The 13,403-nt window shown below is 40.7% G+C and overlaps 1 protein-coding gene across 1 annotated transcript; it reads left to right on the forward strand.

Moving 5' to 3' along the window:
- The first annotated feature begins 3,526 nt into the window (after positions 1 to 3,526).
- TPH1 (tryptophan hydroxylase 1) lies at positions 3,527 to 12,972 on the forward strand. Its single transcript, XM_010012068.1, has 10 exons — positions 3,527 to 3,655; positions 4,636 to 4,819; positions 6,190 to 6,290; positions 6,973 to 7,040; positions 8,538 to 8,734; positions 9,210 to 9,345; positions 10,371 to 10,497; positions 11,607 to 11,702; positions 12,252 to 12,385; positions 12,686 to 12,972. Exons 1-10 carry the CDS (start codon positions 3,536 to 3,538, stop codon positions 12,858 to 12,860), a joined length of 1,338 nt encoding a protein of 445 aa, XP_010010370.1. The 5' UTR covers positions 3,527 to 3,535; the 3' UTR covers positions 12,861 to 12,972.
- Positions 12,973 to 13,403: the final 431 nt, after the last annotated feature.

Below are 13,403 nucleotides of genomic sequence, written 5' to 3' on the forward strand. Positions count from 1 at the left end.
GAGTTTGGGGGATGAGGGGAGCTCTCTGGCTCCGGTTAACTGGTAATTGCCCTGAGATGCTGCTCCTCCGGCATCGGGGGAGTGCTCATTGCCGCTGGGGTTGGGATGGGGCTGATTATGCTGCTGTTTCTGGACAGATCGGGGGAAAGAAAGTGTAAATTCAAATACAAGTAGATGAAATTAAGGTAGAACAAAAGTAACTTCTGGTGCATCATTGCTTAGGAGACAGAGAGTGTGATACAGCCCAGAAAAATCCACTCTGGGACTCTTGTGTGTTACAGTGGGAGTATATGTAGTACATCAGAAAAAATCAGATAAAATTAGATGTTATGTGCTGGCTGCAGTTACTGATACCGTGCAGTTCATAAAGTCAGTAAAAGTCCTTGTGAAAACAAGAACACTGACTGTAATGGAGTGAAGTTTCACAAGAGATGGTTTTGCCATATCCCTCAGATCTTTGAAAGCCAAACAAACTGTTCAGCACAGCTTTAGGTTTGGAGTGCGAGAACTGAATCTAAGGAGGACCTTTGGAATGGCTGGAAATTTTCCCTGTACTGTGACATCTAGACATGGTCACTCATAAGATCATGTCTTCATCCTTCCCTACTAAGAAGTGTGTCAGAAGGACAGTGAGAAAGTAAACAGCTACTTAGAGAGGGAGGAGGATATAAAATGCCTGTTGAGACTTTTTATCAAGTACAATTAATGGCAATCTGTATCAAATACATTTTAAAAAATGTATTTTGGTCTTCAATTTGTAGCTCTAACATATAATTGCCTTCAAACAAGTATGTTTAGATAACTTTAGGTCTTGGCTATCCATTAATATAAAGAATTAAAGCACAAAATATGCACCCTCAAATATCTGTCTAACAGAGAATATTCTCTAGGGAGGGAGAGAAAGGGAAGTTAATTGCTATGAGCTCTGAAAGGAGTGATCTTTAACCAGAAGACACTTAGGTATCTACCTAAATAAGGGATCTAGAGTATACTTTCATTAAGACTTGAGTCAGGTTGATGACAAATCAGTTGATGATTTGCATCATTAATAACAAGCATCAATGCAATATTAATTCCCCCTTCACCCTCCAAAAAGCTCAAATGTGTTACTGTGCAAAGGAAAAGTGTCAGAATTGATTGGAGCTGAGTTACTGTGACAGAATAAAATGCAAGAGAAGGTGCAGCTGTTGGAGGAGAGGAATTGTTTTTGTATTACCGTTTTCTCTTTTCTTGCACCAAAATAGTTGCTACATTAATGCAGACTTGATTTCAGTTTATTTTTTAATTGGAAGCAAAAGCTTAGTGTTGGTGTAGGGTTGAAGATGCAAGTGGTGTGCTTTTGGTGTTGCAGCATCTGAATTTCTCTTCTCTTTTTCGAATTCCTGAGTTACGGATCATTTTTAGAACTGAATGTAAGAGCGCACTGCGTCCTGTTTTATTTTCTTTCTTGGTCTCTTGAACATATTCATAAAAGCTGACACCTGATCCTAAACATGGCATTTAGCTGAACTAGCAAAATACAAAGTAAGATCATTAGTCTTCAATGCATGCAGTTTGTTCTGGCCGTGCACCTTACGACACTGCACAGCAACTATGACAAATCTCGTAAGTTGATCTTGTCCGAAGTCAATGATCCTGAATGTGGAACCAAGCCAACATGCTGTGTATAAGTCGTATATATAAAATAGCCAAACAGGCTACCATCTAACTCTATTTGTAATGGAGGCTTCTTTGCATCCAGCTGCTTCTACAGCAGTAACGTCTTAATAGGATTTGGCTCACACAAATGGTGATCTCTGCACTTGAGAAAACCACCAATAACCTGTATGCAATAGTGGAGTTAATAACTTTTTCTTTTCTGCTTGGAGCACCCTTGCTCAGTGGCAGTACCTTGGCTCTTGCAATTCTGATCTGACACTCACTGAGTGAGCTGTGAGACCTGCAGGCTGCTCAGCAGAAGCTGGGATGGGCTCCGTCACCTACTTTCAGCAGAGAATTTGATGTTCGGACTCAGTCTGATAGAGATCAGTGGCTCTGCTGGATCAGAAGCAGCGCGATGGACTGACGTAGTCGTCCAGGCTCATCACATAGTGACAACTCGTTCTAGGTGGGGACCCAGTCAGAAATAAAGGTATTTTGATTAGCGTCAGTGAGCTTGGAGCAAGACCTCTGCCATAGGATACCCCCTTGGAACCCCAAGAGCTCACATTTAGTAACCTGCTTGAAACCTTTCTTAGGGCAGCATCAAATACCTGCCTTGTAAATCACTCAACTTAAAATGAAATTAATTTAATTGTTTTGTTAGGCAGATTACCTTCTTATGGGAACATTTTGCTAAAAGATAGGTAAAATCTGGTTTTTATTTTTAAAATTATCTATTATAGATAGAAATACTCAGTTGTTCAGCATTATCCATTTTAAAGGGGTTAAATTTGGAGAGACTGTAGAAGGGAATCAATGGAACTGCTGCATTTTGATTGCATTTTTATTTTTACTCTTTCCATTTTCTGAAAATGTCACCAGATAATCACATCCTTAAAAGTTGTGTCAAATCAAAAAATAATTCCAAATAGCAATAATGTGCCTTCATTGTTCTTCTCCTCTTTCTTACTGACTCCTTCAGAAACTTCACCTTTTTTGTTACTTCTTGCAAGGTTTGAATGCTTAAGAGACACAGCCTCTGCTTCTGAGCTTTGTATTTTCTCTTTACTTTGCATTTTTCATGTTCTTAATTGTTTCAGTATTATTTCTATTTGTGGCCTGGCTGCAAGTAGCTAAAAATATGATCTGTGATATCCATTGATTTCAACACAGTCAGGAGTGTGATCACTAGTAAGGTTCAAAACCACAATGTCCTATAGTGTTGGATGCCCAAGAATTTTAATGTGTGACTTGGGTGATTATGATAAGAGCTTGGCATGTGAATTAGGGGCCCTGACAGATGGAATAGCTCAGTTGTGGTTGATCTTTCTCTATAGCCAACAGATTCTGGTCTGCACAACACACTAACTCCTTAGGTTTTGTCTCCTTTCTCTGTAAAACAGTGCTTTACGGTTACATAGTGGGAGAAGGGCAATGACTTTTCAGTTCTGATCCACTAAATCCTGATCCAACTTTTCCCGTCTATATTCAGTGGGTTTTGGATTTTTCCCTTTACTAATTTTCATTGAATTTGCTAACAAGTATTTTGCTCAACTTCGTATTTCTGCTGACATCTTACAGCTTCCCCCAAGTAGTCATACTAGTTATAAGCTATACTTTGAAAACATTTTCTGCCTCCTAGAGAATGTCTGGATGTCTAAAATCATTCAGCTGAAGAAATCTCAGTATTTCATCCTCAGCTCTCACAGAGTCCATGTGTGTTTAGTGTTATTGTGTAAAGATTTGACTGGTATCTTTCCTTTTGTGGTTGATCAGTCGGAGCACAGTATTACCCCAAGACAAACTGAAATGTAAAACTTTACACTTTTTGCACTACTAGCCATGCAAAAAAATCTTTTTGTTTGTTTGCGTTTAGTTAAATAAGTCAAATTACATGATGATTGAAGATAATAAAGAGAATGAAGACCATGCATCTGAAAGAGGAAGAACAGCCATCATTTTTTCCTTGAAGAACGAAGTTGGAGGACTTGTAAAAGCATTAAAACTCTTTCAGGTAGGTACCAGCTGCTCTGTATTTTTAAATGTTAAGGATAGTTTTGGAACACATTAGAATTAATTACATCCATTTATTAAGGATGTGATTCCTATCCTGGCTCCCACTATGCATCCAAAATCGCCCACAAAGGCAAATTTATGCCTTGGAAATTAGATGGTGGTTGGCTAAAATCCTTCACAAAATGTATCATCTGCGCTGACTAAAGACAGAGTTTTGTTTTTTCCCCTCATGAAAAGAGGATTGGCACGCATTGGTTCTACTGCATATAAAAGGCAGGTCTGAAGCTCCTGCTGATGGCAGGTAGACACTTGGGGTGCTGACCTGTGCTGGAGTCAGGCCAGTGCCCTTGTCACCCTGCTTAGCCAGACAGAGGGTGACAGAGGAACTGCAGTGGCACAACTGCACCCGTTCGATTGCTGGGCAGGTAGGTACAAGGAATATGCACAGCACCACAGTGCTTTGGCCCTGCATGTCTTAGCCTGGAGTTTTCTCTGTGTTCCTGGTGTAAGACATATGATTAAATAATTTTTCAAATGAAAGTAATTTACACCCTGAAAACTACTGCTTTTAAATCCCTTGCTTGCTTGTGAGATAATTATATGGTGACATGATTGGCATTTTGGTGAATTTCCCCAGACCCAGTTGCTAATCAGCTTCCTATGGGAGTGATGAAAGAAAAAGGTCAATGAATTTAAACCTCCTGACTGTGTCTTTCTGTGCTTTCTGAATGTAAGTAAAATTGAAAGAATACAGGTTCTCTTTCACTTTCTTCTGTATGAAAAGCTTTTAAACTCAAACTATCCCCCCTGCAATAAGCAAACTGCTACCAAGAGATCCAGTTAACTAAAATAGCTTCACAAAGGCGGTGAATAGTCTATAGCAGTAGAATATTATTTTGAAAACAAAAAACCAAAAACCCCAAAGTTTTTAGTCAGTTATTTGTAGTTTGTTAGAAAACATTACTTCTTGCAAAACAGGAGAAGCATGTCAATCTGGTACACATTGAGTCACGGAAGTCCAAGAGACGAAATTCTGAGTTTGAGATCTTTGTGGACTGTGACAGTAACAGGGAACAACTGAATGAGATCTTCCAGCTCCTGAAATCCCACGTCAATGTTGTCTCTATGAACCCAACAGAGCACTTCAATGTCCAGGAAGATGGTAAGTACAAAAGGCAGTTCTGATGAAAACGCACTTCTCGGTGTGTTAGTTTGAAATCTTTTTGTGGTGTCCATGACTGCATTTGTGTAGCGTTTTCAATCTGTAGCTACCAGGTTTATGCTTCTGGGTTGTGAATGAGTGTAATTTAGTTGATATGGGCACAGCTGCATTGGCTGGTGTCACCTAGGAATACAGGCTGTTCCAGGCTGTATTACTAGGTGACACCTAGGTGCAAATTGTTGGCTGTGCTCCTGTCCCTTCGCAGTACAGCACAACTGGCATCAGTGGGAGTCCCTGCACCGGCACAGGCCTGCACGTAGGGACTGTACACCATGATCACAGAGGTAGGTGCACAGGCTGGCAGATCCCAGTTCGGTTCAGACACTGGTGAGAGTGGGAGATGGATTCTGCAATTTCCTCGGTTAGCTCGTTTTTTGGTTTTTAACCACTTTTCATCATAACTGGTTACTTAACATTAGTATGGAAGAGGTGCCTTTTTACTTTGGGATGCTTCACATCTTTACCTCTGCTTCTAGTTAAAGACATGCCTAAAGTTCAGGACAGCTGGAAGTCAGTCCCATGTGTTTCTCAGCCACTGTGCTTGGCATAGGCTGGTAGGTAGGGGAAGGTGAAAAGTGGTGTTCTTGTGTAAAAATGGCTTACTTTAGCCCTAAGTAAGGAGAATTTCAATCTGTATACTCTCTCTGTCCTTTCTAAGAAAACTGAAGAGCGTGGGGCAGAAAAAAAGCATATTAACTGCTCTGCCAAGAGCTTGGCTAAAAACTCTTAGGCTTAAAAAAATAGAAGTATTCAGTAGCAAAACTGTAATGAAGTATCTCTGTAAGGCTGCAGGTCCTCCTGCTCTTCCTCTTCCCCCACAAACCCCTTGGCAAAGCTGGATGCTTCTTAGGTACATCACCACGAAACAATGTTTATTTCCCCTGGTCAGTCAAGCAGGACTTAACCTGCTCCCACTCTGTCCAGGGACCGCAGGCAAATCACTTCTCTATTTCTCTGTGCATTTTGTACCCTAGAAGGTTCACAGCAGTGTGCACAAGGAGGCCTTGTCTCAGTAGGAGCCTCTAGGTGCTACTCTAACAGTAGTAACAGTTAAGGGCCACAGAAAACCCATATTAACTGTTTCCTTTCCCTGGACACTTTGGAGCTTGCTGTGCTCTCTGGCAGTGACAGAGGAGGAAGTGTGAGCTGTAGGCTGGTGCCAGATAGGCAGTAGACTCCCTTGTGTTATTCATGTGCTTTTAATTTATAGATTTAGCCTGTAACCACCATAGCCATACTTGAAAGTAGCGTTTCCTCCTGCATTATGCTTGGTGTTATTAATAACTTTGTGGATTCCATGCGTTCTCTAGACATGGAGAATGTTCCCTGGTTTCCGAAGAAGATCTCAGATTTGGATAAGTGTGCAAACCGAGTGTTGATGTATGGGTCCGATTTGGATGCTGATCATCCAGTGAGTATTTTTTCCTCTCTAAACCCAATCCATAGTGAAAATGTACTTTGTGGAGCTTACTTTTAAAAATAGCAGCTTTTCCTCCTCCCTCTCCTTCCCCTCAACGGCGCCTCTGCGGGTCTGAGCACCTTCTCTTGGGGGTTTCGTGTTTTTTTCCTAGGCCGTCACTGAATTCAGCTCCCATGCTTTTCTGCAAGGCTCACATGTGCGAGGTCTGGAGGGCTTCAAGTCTGGGCCCAGAGTGGTCACATACAAATGAATAAATAAGTACATTAAAAAAGCTGTTGTGAGGCAGGCTTTTTTCCTCCTCTTACTTTCTTCCTCACTATACTGGAGCAAACAAACTGGGACTTGGGTAGTGCAAATTTGCTCTGTAATTTAGAATTATCAAGCAATTAACAAAGTTTTATATAAATAGTGATACGACTAAAATGAATTATTGTCTACTAAATATATAGTTGTATGCATAAAACCACTAGTTCTTAATTTGAGTTGGAGTATTTGCTTAGTTCACAGTTACTAAACATTTCACACTACAGCTATGAGGTTCCTGCCCTGTCTTCTTACACATTTTACTTTTATATTCTCAACTAAAGAATTTTCAAGTTTCTTGTTTTGAATTAATTTATTTACTACAGCTTGGAAACTCATTTAACTTTGATTTTCTCCTTCCCTCCACCAGGGTTTCAAAGACAATGTCTATCGCAAGAGGCGAAAGTATTTTGCAGACCTGGCTATGAACTACAAACAGTAAGCTTGACTTCTTCCACAATTAGCCTTCTGGGTGCCTTGAAATAATAGCAGAGTGGACTGTCGGAAGCTCAGCTTTCCTGGGCTCAGATCTCGCTGGGACATGCTTGGCTAGGGAATTGGAGTCAAGTGGGTGAAATGAAGTGAGATGTAAGACAAGATTAAAAGGTAGATCTGGGCCATCTTACAGCTCCCCATGTCTCATCAGTCTGAGGCTACAGCTGCTCAACCATTGTGGCATCTGCAGCAGTGCTGATACTCAGATGGGCAGCAATGCCAATGAGGTCTTCCTGCAGCATGGTACATTTGGGTTCTGTGGTCCCTCCCCACTTCTCTGGAAATGGGTGCAACAAAGGAAGAGGGTGGACAAGGCACGATGCACAGCTGCCTGTGCCAGGACAGACTGACTTGGCTAGGGCAGTTTGTTCTTCTTTGCAAAAGAGAGGGAGAGGAGGCAAAACCCAAGATACAGCCCATTGACCACTGAGTATAAACTCTCTGGAAAATGTTAATACTTTAATTTTCTTTCCTGGTTCAAACTAGTGTATGTGATGTGCAGATAAGAAGTTTTCTGGGAAAAAAACTTGAAGAACTTCTGTCTTTAGAGATGTTGCTTGGGGGAGGGAGTTCTTAAAGCAGTAAGAGTTTCATAGCCCAGTGCTATAAATGCTCTCTAAACATGATTTTCATGTTGTTGTTGCCTGCTTGAATTAAGATGCCAAGTTGCTCAATTGGAAATGACCTAGAAATGGTGTGTATCTAGAGCTCTACTGCACTGTGTATTAATGCAACTGGTTACCACAGCACAGAGCTGGTTACTGTCAATATATTGTTAACAGAGATTCACTTGGGCAAGCATTTGCCATGCTGGTTACCTGGATGGCGGTGGAAGCTCAGTGTAACACTCCCATGGCTTTCAGTGAGCTTTAGGTCACACCCTTGCTCTAATCCACTTTAATCAAGATCCTGTGGGCTAAACAGGAGAAATGGACTACCGTTAATATGTTCAGACAAACACTTGTCTCCTCTGCATAGTATGACTTTTACATAATGTGTATATGTAGCTGCTTCCAAGCAGTGTGTTGATAGTTTAGGGAATTCTCTTTCTAAAACAAATCAAAAAGGTAGTGGAAAGTAATTGCAGCCTGAGAAGTCCAACAGAGAAAAGGATATGTTCTCAGCTCCTGAAGCTGTAAAGGCTATGCAGGTATTTTAAAGATTACTCTTAGCATCAAACACCTAAGAAACTATTTACAGAACCAGAGTTTTCAGGCTCCATTGAGGTCAATGCAGAGATTCCTGTCAGCTGGTTTAGGTGGGAAACAAAGCAAGCCCTTAGACTAAAAGCTTTCCAGGGCATAGACTAGATTTCACTCTGTGTTTGACAGTGTACCCTGACCAGGTGTCACAGCCATACAGATGTTAAGAGTAGGTAAATGAGTCATCTGTTATTAGCCATTTACCAAGGAATGTCCTTTCTTCCTCTCCTTCTTGTAGTGGTGACCCAATTCCCAAGATTGAATTCACTGAGGAGGAGATCAAGACTTGGGGGACTGTGTACCGAGAGCTTAACAAGCTTTACCCAACTCATGCCTGTAGAGAGTACCTTAAAAACTTACCTTTGCTCACCAAATACTGTGGGTACAGGGAAGACAATATCCCCCAGCTGGAAGATGTGTCCCGCTTCCTGAAAGGTAACATGCTAATTTTCATACACAAAAAAGAACTAAGGTCCGTTGCAAACCACGCTGCTATTTTGTGGGCACAATTAAAAATCCTTGGTCTCTTTTGCTTGTATTCATTCTGGTCTGTTAAGAAGCCTTTTGGCCATCTGTGTTTTAATATATTGTGTCTTGACTGTATACAAACGGTGACATTTGAGGGGCAATCCTACCTCTGAAGAGACTGTTACAGTTGGCTAAAGAGACACCCAACTGTACTGTGTTTGCTGTAGGTGTGAAACTGAAGGAAATCCACTGACACAGAGGTGGGGACCTTTTTACTAAATGTGGGTCATTCCCAAACTTAGGCTAAATTTTTCTAATTGTGCCTCATTTTCCCAGATGCTCGTGAGCCAGGCAAGTGCTGTGGCTTTCACCTCAGTTGTAGCAGGAAAGGTGACAACACTGCAATTCAACACTAATGTACAATTTCTCCATTGCTTTTCAGAGCGCACAGGTTTCACCATCCGCCCTGTTGCTGGATATCTGTCACCCCGAGACTTCTTGGCAGGATTAGCATTCAGAGTTTTTCACTGCACTCAATATGTTAGACACAGCTCGGACCCTCTCTATACACCAGAGCCGTGAGTCATTTAAACTTGGGGGAGAATTTGAGAGTAAGTTTTGAATCTTGCTGCCCAGAGCCAAGCTACTTGAAAGCCATTCAAGAAACACCAGCAAAAAGCCTTATTTTTAAGGTGCTGAAGACTCAGCCTTCACACTGAATGTAATGAAGTTTTAGCATGCTCAAGTGCCACCTTCATAAGTACAGCATGTTATTGGAGAGCTCTTACTGATGTCATTGTGCGCAGAGTTAAATATATACTCCTCACAAATGTGGAGCTCAGGTTTTAATTTTAGACAGTTTCATTTGAAAATTCGAGTTTATGTACAGATTATGCAGAGCTGGTTTGACCTGCTGGCAACTAAGTACCATGTAGCTCCTTGCTCACTCCCTCTACCTGCAGTGAAATGGGGAAGAAAACTGGAAAAAAGATAAAAATCTGTGGGTTGAGTTAGGAACAGTTTAATAATCGAAATAAAATGTAATAATAACAACAACAGTAATAATAATAGGAAATCAAGAGAGAGAGGAATAAAACCCAAAACAAGTGACACACAGTAAAATCACTCGTCATCTGCTGACTGATGCCCAGCCCATCCCCAGAGATCAGCCCCTTCCTGCCAGTTCCCCCAGTTCATGTACTGGGCATGACGTGCTGTGGTATGGAACATCCCTTTGGCTACTTTGGGTCAGCTGTCCTGGCTGCCCTCTCTCCCAGCTTCCCTAGCAGAGCTGAAAACTGAGAAGTCCGTGACTTTGGGTAAGCGCTACTTAGCAACAATTTAAACATTGATGTGTTATCAGTGTTATTGTCAGACTAAAGCCAAAGCACGGCTCTGTACCAGCTACCAGGAAGAGAATGAATTCTGTTGCAGCTGAAATCAGGACACATGCTCTGCTGCTTTCAGCTGAACATGTTTGACACTTTTCTGTCTCCTGGATATTAAATAGTTTACACAATACACTGTGTCTGTTCTGTGGTGCTGCTTTTTCACACACCCACAAAGACAGGTCATGAGATTTCTTCTTTGTTTCTTTTTCCAGTGATACCTGCCATGAGCTCCTAGGCCATGTCCCTCTTTTGGCTGAACCCAGTTTTGCTCAATTCTCCCAGGAAATTGGTCTTGCATCACTCGGGGCATCAGATGAGGCTGTCCAAAAACTGGCAACAGTAAGTATTTGAGTGCCTTGTGATCCTCTTGAAAGCTTTGTGCTTTACTAGGCTGATCCCACTCCATCAAATAAATTTGGAGCTTCATGTCAATGTTAGCCACACCAGCTGCTAGAACTATGGGTTTCACTGGTCCTTGGCTGTTAGAGCATATAAAAATCTTCCATGCCAGAAAACCAATCAACCAAACCTTTTAAGGTTGCTGTGATTAGTATTTCTATTCACTTGGCTGTCAAGTAAGTGTGCAGTGTCTTGTGGTAGATCACTTCTTATAGGTTGACATTCTATGGTCAGTTTCTTCCAAACAAAATCTTCTTACTGCTAGGAACATAATTCAATGATTTAAGAAATAATTTATTTCTTTAATGCATATAATGAATTGAAATGACACAGTGTTTTCATTGAATGTGGTATGTACTAGCATTAGATACTTTTCAGTCAAGAAATTGAAATACTCTAAATTAATCTTCCTTATTTAGATGAAAATAATTGATGCTGGTTATAGATATATGTGTATATATATAAAAAAAGTTTGCTGTTTTTTTAATTTTTATTTTTATTTTATTTTTTCCCCCCCACCTGTTGTAGCTAGTGGTAAAATTTCTCCTACCATCAGTGGCAGCAGAACTAAGCCATCTGTGAAAATTGTGTGCCTCCTCATATACCTGCAGAAATCCAGACAAACTAAGCATCTTTATAGGCCGCTAAGCAAATGAGAAAGAAACTGTAGTGGGCTGATGTTTTCACTCACTCAGAGATCCTTTTTATCCAGTGTTTCTTTTAAGCTGAAGCTGTCATGTCATGACCATATTTCTCAAAACAGATTTACATCTCTGTGTTCCTACTAACATGAACAGCTTCTAGCCTACCAGGGTGATCTGTAATACCATCTTATGAGATCTTTCTTATGAGAAACATGTAGTCCTGTGGTTCTTCAACTTTATATAGTCTGGCTTCCCTCTCTTTAAATATCTGAGAAGGGTAACTGAGTGATGACTGTCTGATATTTGCAACTGTTTGGTACTACCTACAAATAAAAATGCCTCAGTCTAGTTCACCACAGCATCTCTGTTGACAGCTGAATTGGTTTACTCCCTTCTCTGTTTCAGTGCTACTTCTTCACTGTAGAGTTTGGCTTGTGCAAGCAAGAGGGACAGCTACGAGTTTATGGGGCTGGCTTGCTCTCTTCGATTAGTGAACTCAAGGTAAGAATATCTACTGCTTATTTACCTGTTTGTTTATTATTGTCACTGTTTTCTCTGGGTTTTATGAAATATAATTCTAAAAATCATTCTTTTGTAAACTCCTAGATACCTACTAGACACTAATTAAAGACAATTCTCTGTAGCAATAATTACTGGACAGTCTGCTTTTGGATTTCTGCTGAGCAGTTCCCATGTCTTTTGCAGGAAGCGTTAGATGACTGGTATTTCTTAATGTGAGGTTCCAAGTAATTGTTTTCAGAATAAAGCTCTTCTGGTTTAAAGAGATTCTGAAAATATTGCTCTTGTTTACAGATGAGCCTCATGTCTGAGGAATCTCTTTTTTTTTACCCAGATTGTCAGAACATGACCTTTCAGAGTTACTAACTTTTCTAAGCTTTAACCTTTGTTAATCTGCAGATAAAAAGTTTAAGATGTGATGTACTAAATACGGTCTCAATCTTTTTCCTATTTTCTCTACTTCATTTCATCTTCCTCATGGATTCTTTGTGTGCTGATGTTCCTCTGACACATGATAACACATGATACCAGCACTCGCTCTCTGGTGGTGCCAAAGTCAAGCCTTTTGATCCAAAGGTCACTTGCAAGCAAGAATGCCTCATAACAACTTTCCAGGAGGTTTACTTTGTTTCTGAAAGTTTTGAAGAAGCAAAAGAAAAGATGAGGTACTGATTTTTTCTCCCTGTTTATAAAAGCAGGTTTTATTTCATTCATTTCTCAGGAGAAGCACCAAACCCTTTTATTCTTATCAGAGTTTTATGATTAATTTTCATGAGGTCAGAAAGCTGAGATTAGCATTTGCTTGGTCTTCCATGTACTGGGTGGGAGAGGTGATGAACTATATAACAATTACAACTATTTTTAAGAAAGTAAATAGTTTAGAAAAGTGATTATTGATCCTGATTGAATACAGAGGGTGCATTTGTGTTTTGTTTGTAACTCCCTCTCTTTTTTCACTTGAATAGAGAGTTTGCAAAAACCATCAAGCGCCCATTTGGTGTGAAGTACAATCCATACACTCAAAGCGTGCAGATCCTGAAAGACACAAAAAGCATTGCCAGCGTGGTGAATGAGCTACGTCATGAGCTGGACATTGTCAGCGATGCCCTCAGCAAGATGGGCAAGCAGCTGGAAGTTTAACACCCCTGTCAGCAGTGTGGTGCACTGGGCAACTCTTTTTTTTTTCCCCCTATTGATTTCTTTTTAGGCATGTAACACATTGTATGCAGAACTCTCTCCTTTACAAATGGAAGAGTGAATGGCCAATAACGATAATAACTTCACCTTGTTTCTCTGTGTAGAGTCCCATACAGAATGTATTCCTCCCTTCCCCTTGGATAAAAAAGGCCCGGAGTTGCCTTTGAGAAGTTGGTGGGGAGTAGAGAAATTGCTAGACTGGAGAAAAAGTGTGGTCTGTGGATCAGGGCTGGGATCAGATGCTGCAGAAGGTGGCTTATGAGGCAATAATGGAGTAATTCACCACAGAGAAACAAACGTCAGTTTCTGACTCTAGTAGTAGGATACTAATTTTAGAGCATTGCAGACTTTTTGTAGCATAGAAGCTACAGTAATCAGTGCTTCTAAGTCTGTGGTACTAAGTTAAAACTCAGGCATCAGAACACAAATACCTGGAGGTTCACCATGATAAAATTGAGGGGTCGAATCTTGCTTTCAGAGGGATTA

This window comes from Nestor notabilis, unplaced genomic scaffold, assembly GCF_000696875.1.
Source record: "Nestor notabilis isolate BGI_N333 unplaced genomic scaffold, ASM69687v1 scaffold10713, whole genome shotgun sequence".
Taxonomy (NCBI): Eukaryota; Metazoa; Chordata; class Aves; order Psittaciformes; family Psittacidae; genus Nestor; species Nestor notabilis.

Excerpts from the sequence above, each read along its gene's own strand:
- TPH1 (XM_010012068.1), top strand. The coding sequence starts at position 3,536 with ATGATGATTGAAGATAATAAAGAGAATGAAGACCATGCATCTGAAAGA. Across the intron at positions 6,291-6,972 it reads ATTTGGATGCTGATCATCCA|GGTTTCAAAGACAATGTCTA; the intron begins GTGAGTATTTTT and ends TCCCTCCACCAG. Across the intron at positions 10,498-11,606 it reads CTGTCCAAAAACTGGCAACA|TGCTACTTCTTCACTGTAGA; the intron begins GTAAGTATTTGA and ends TCTCTGTTTCAG.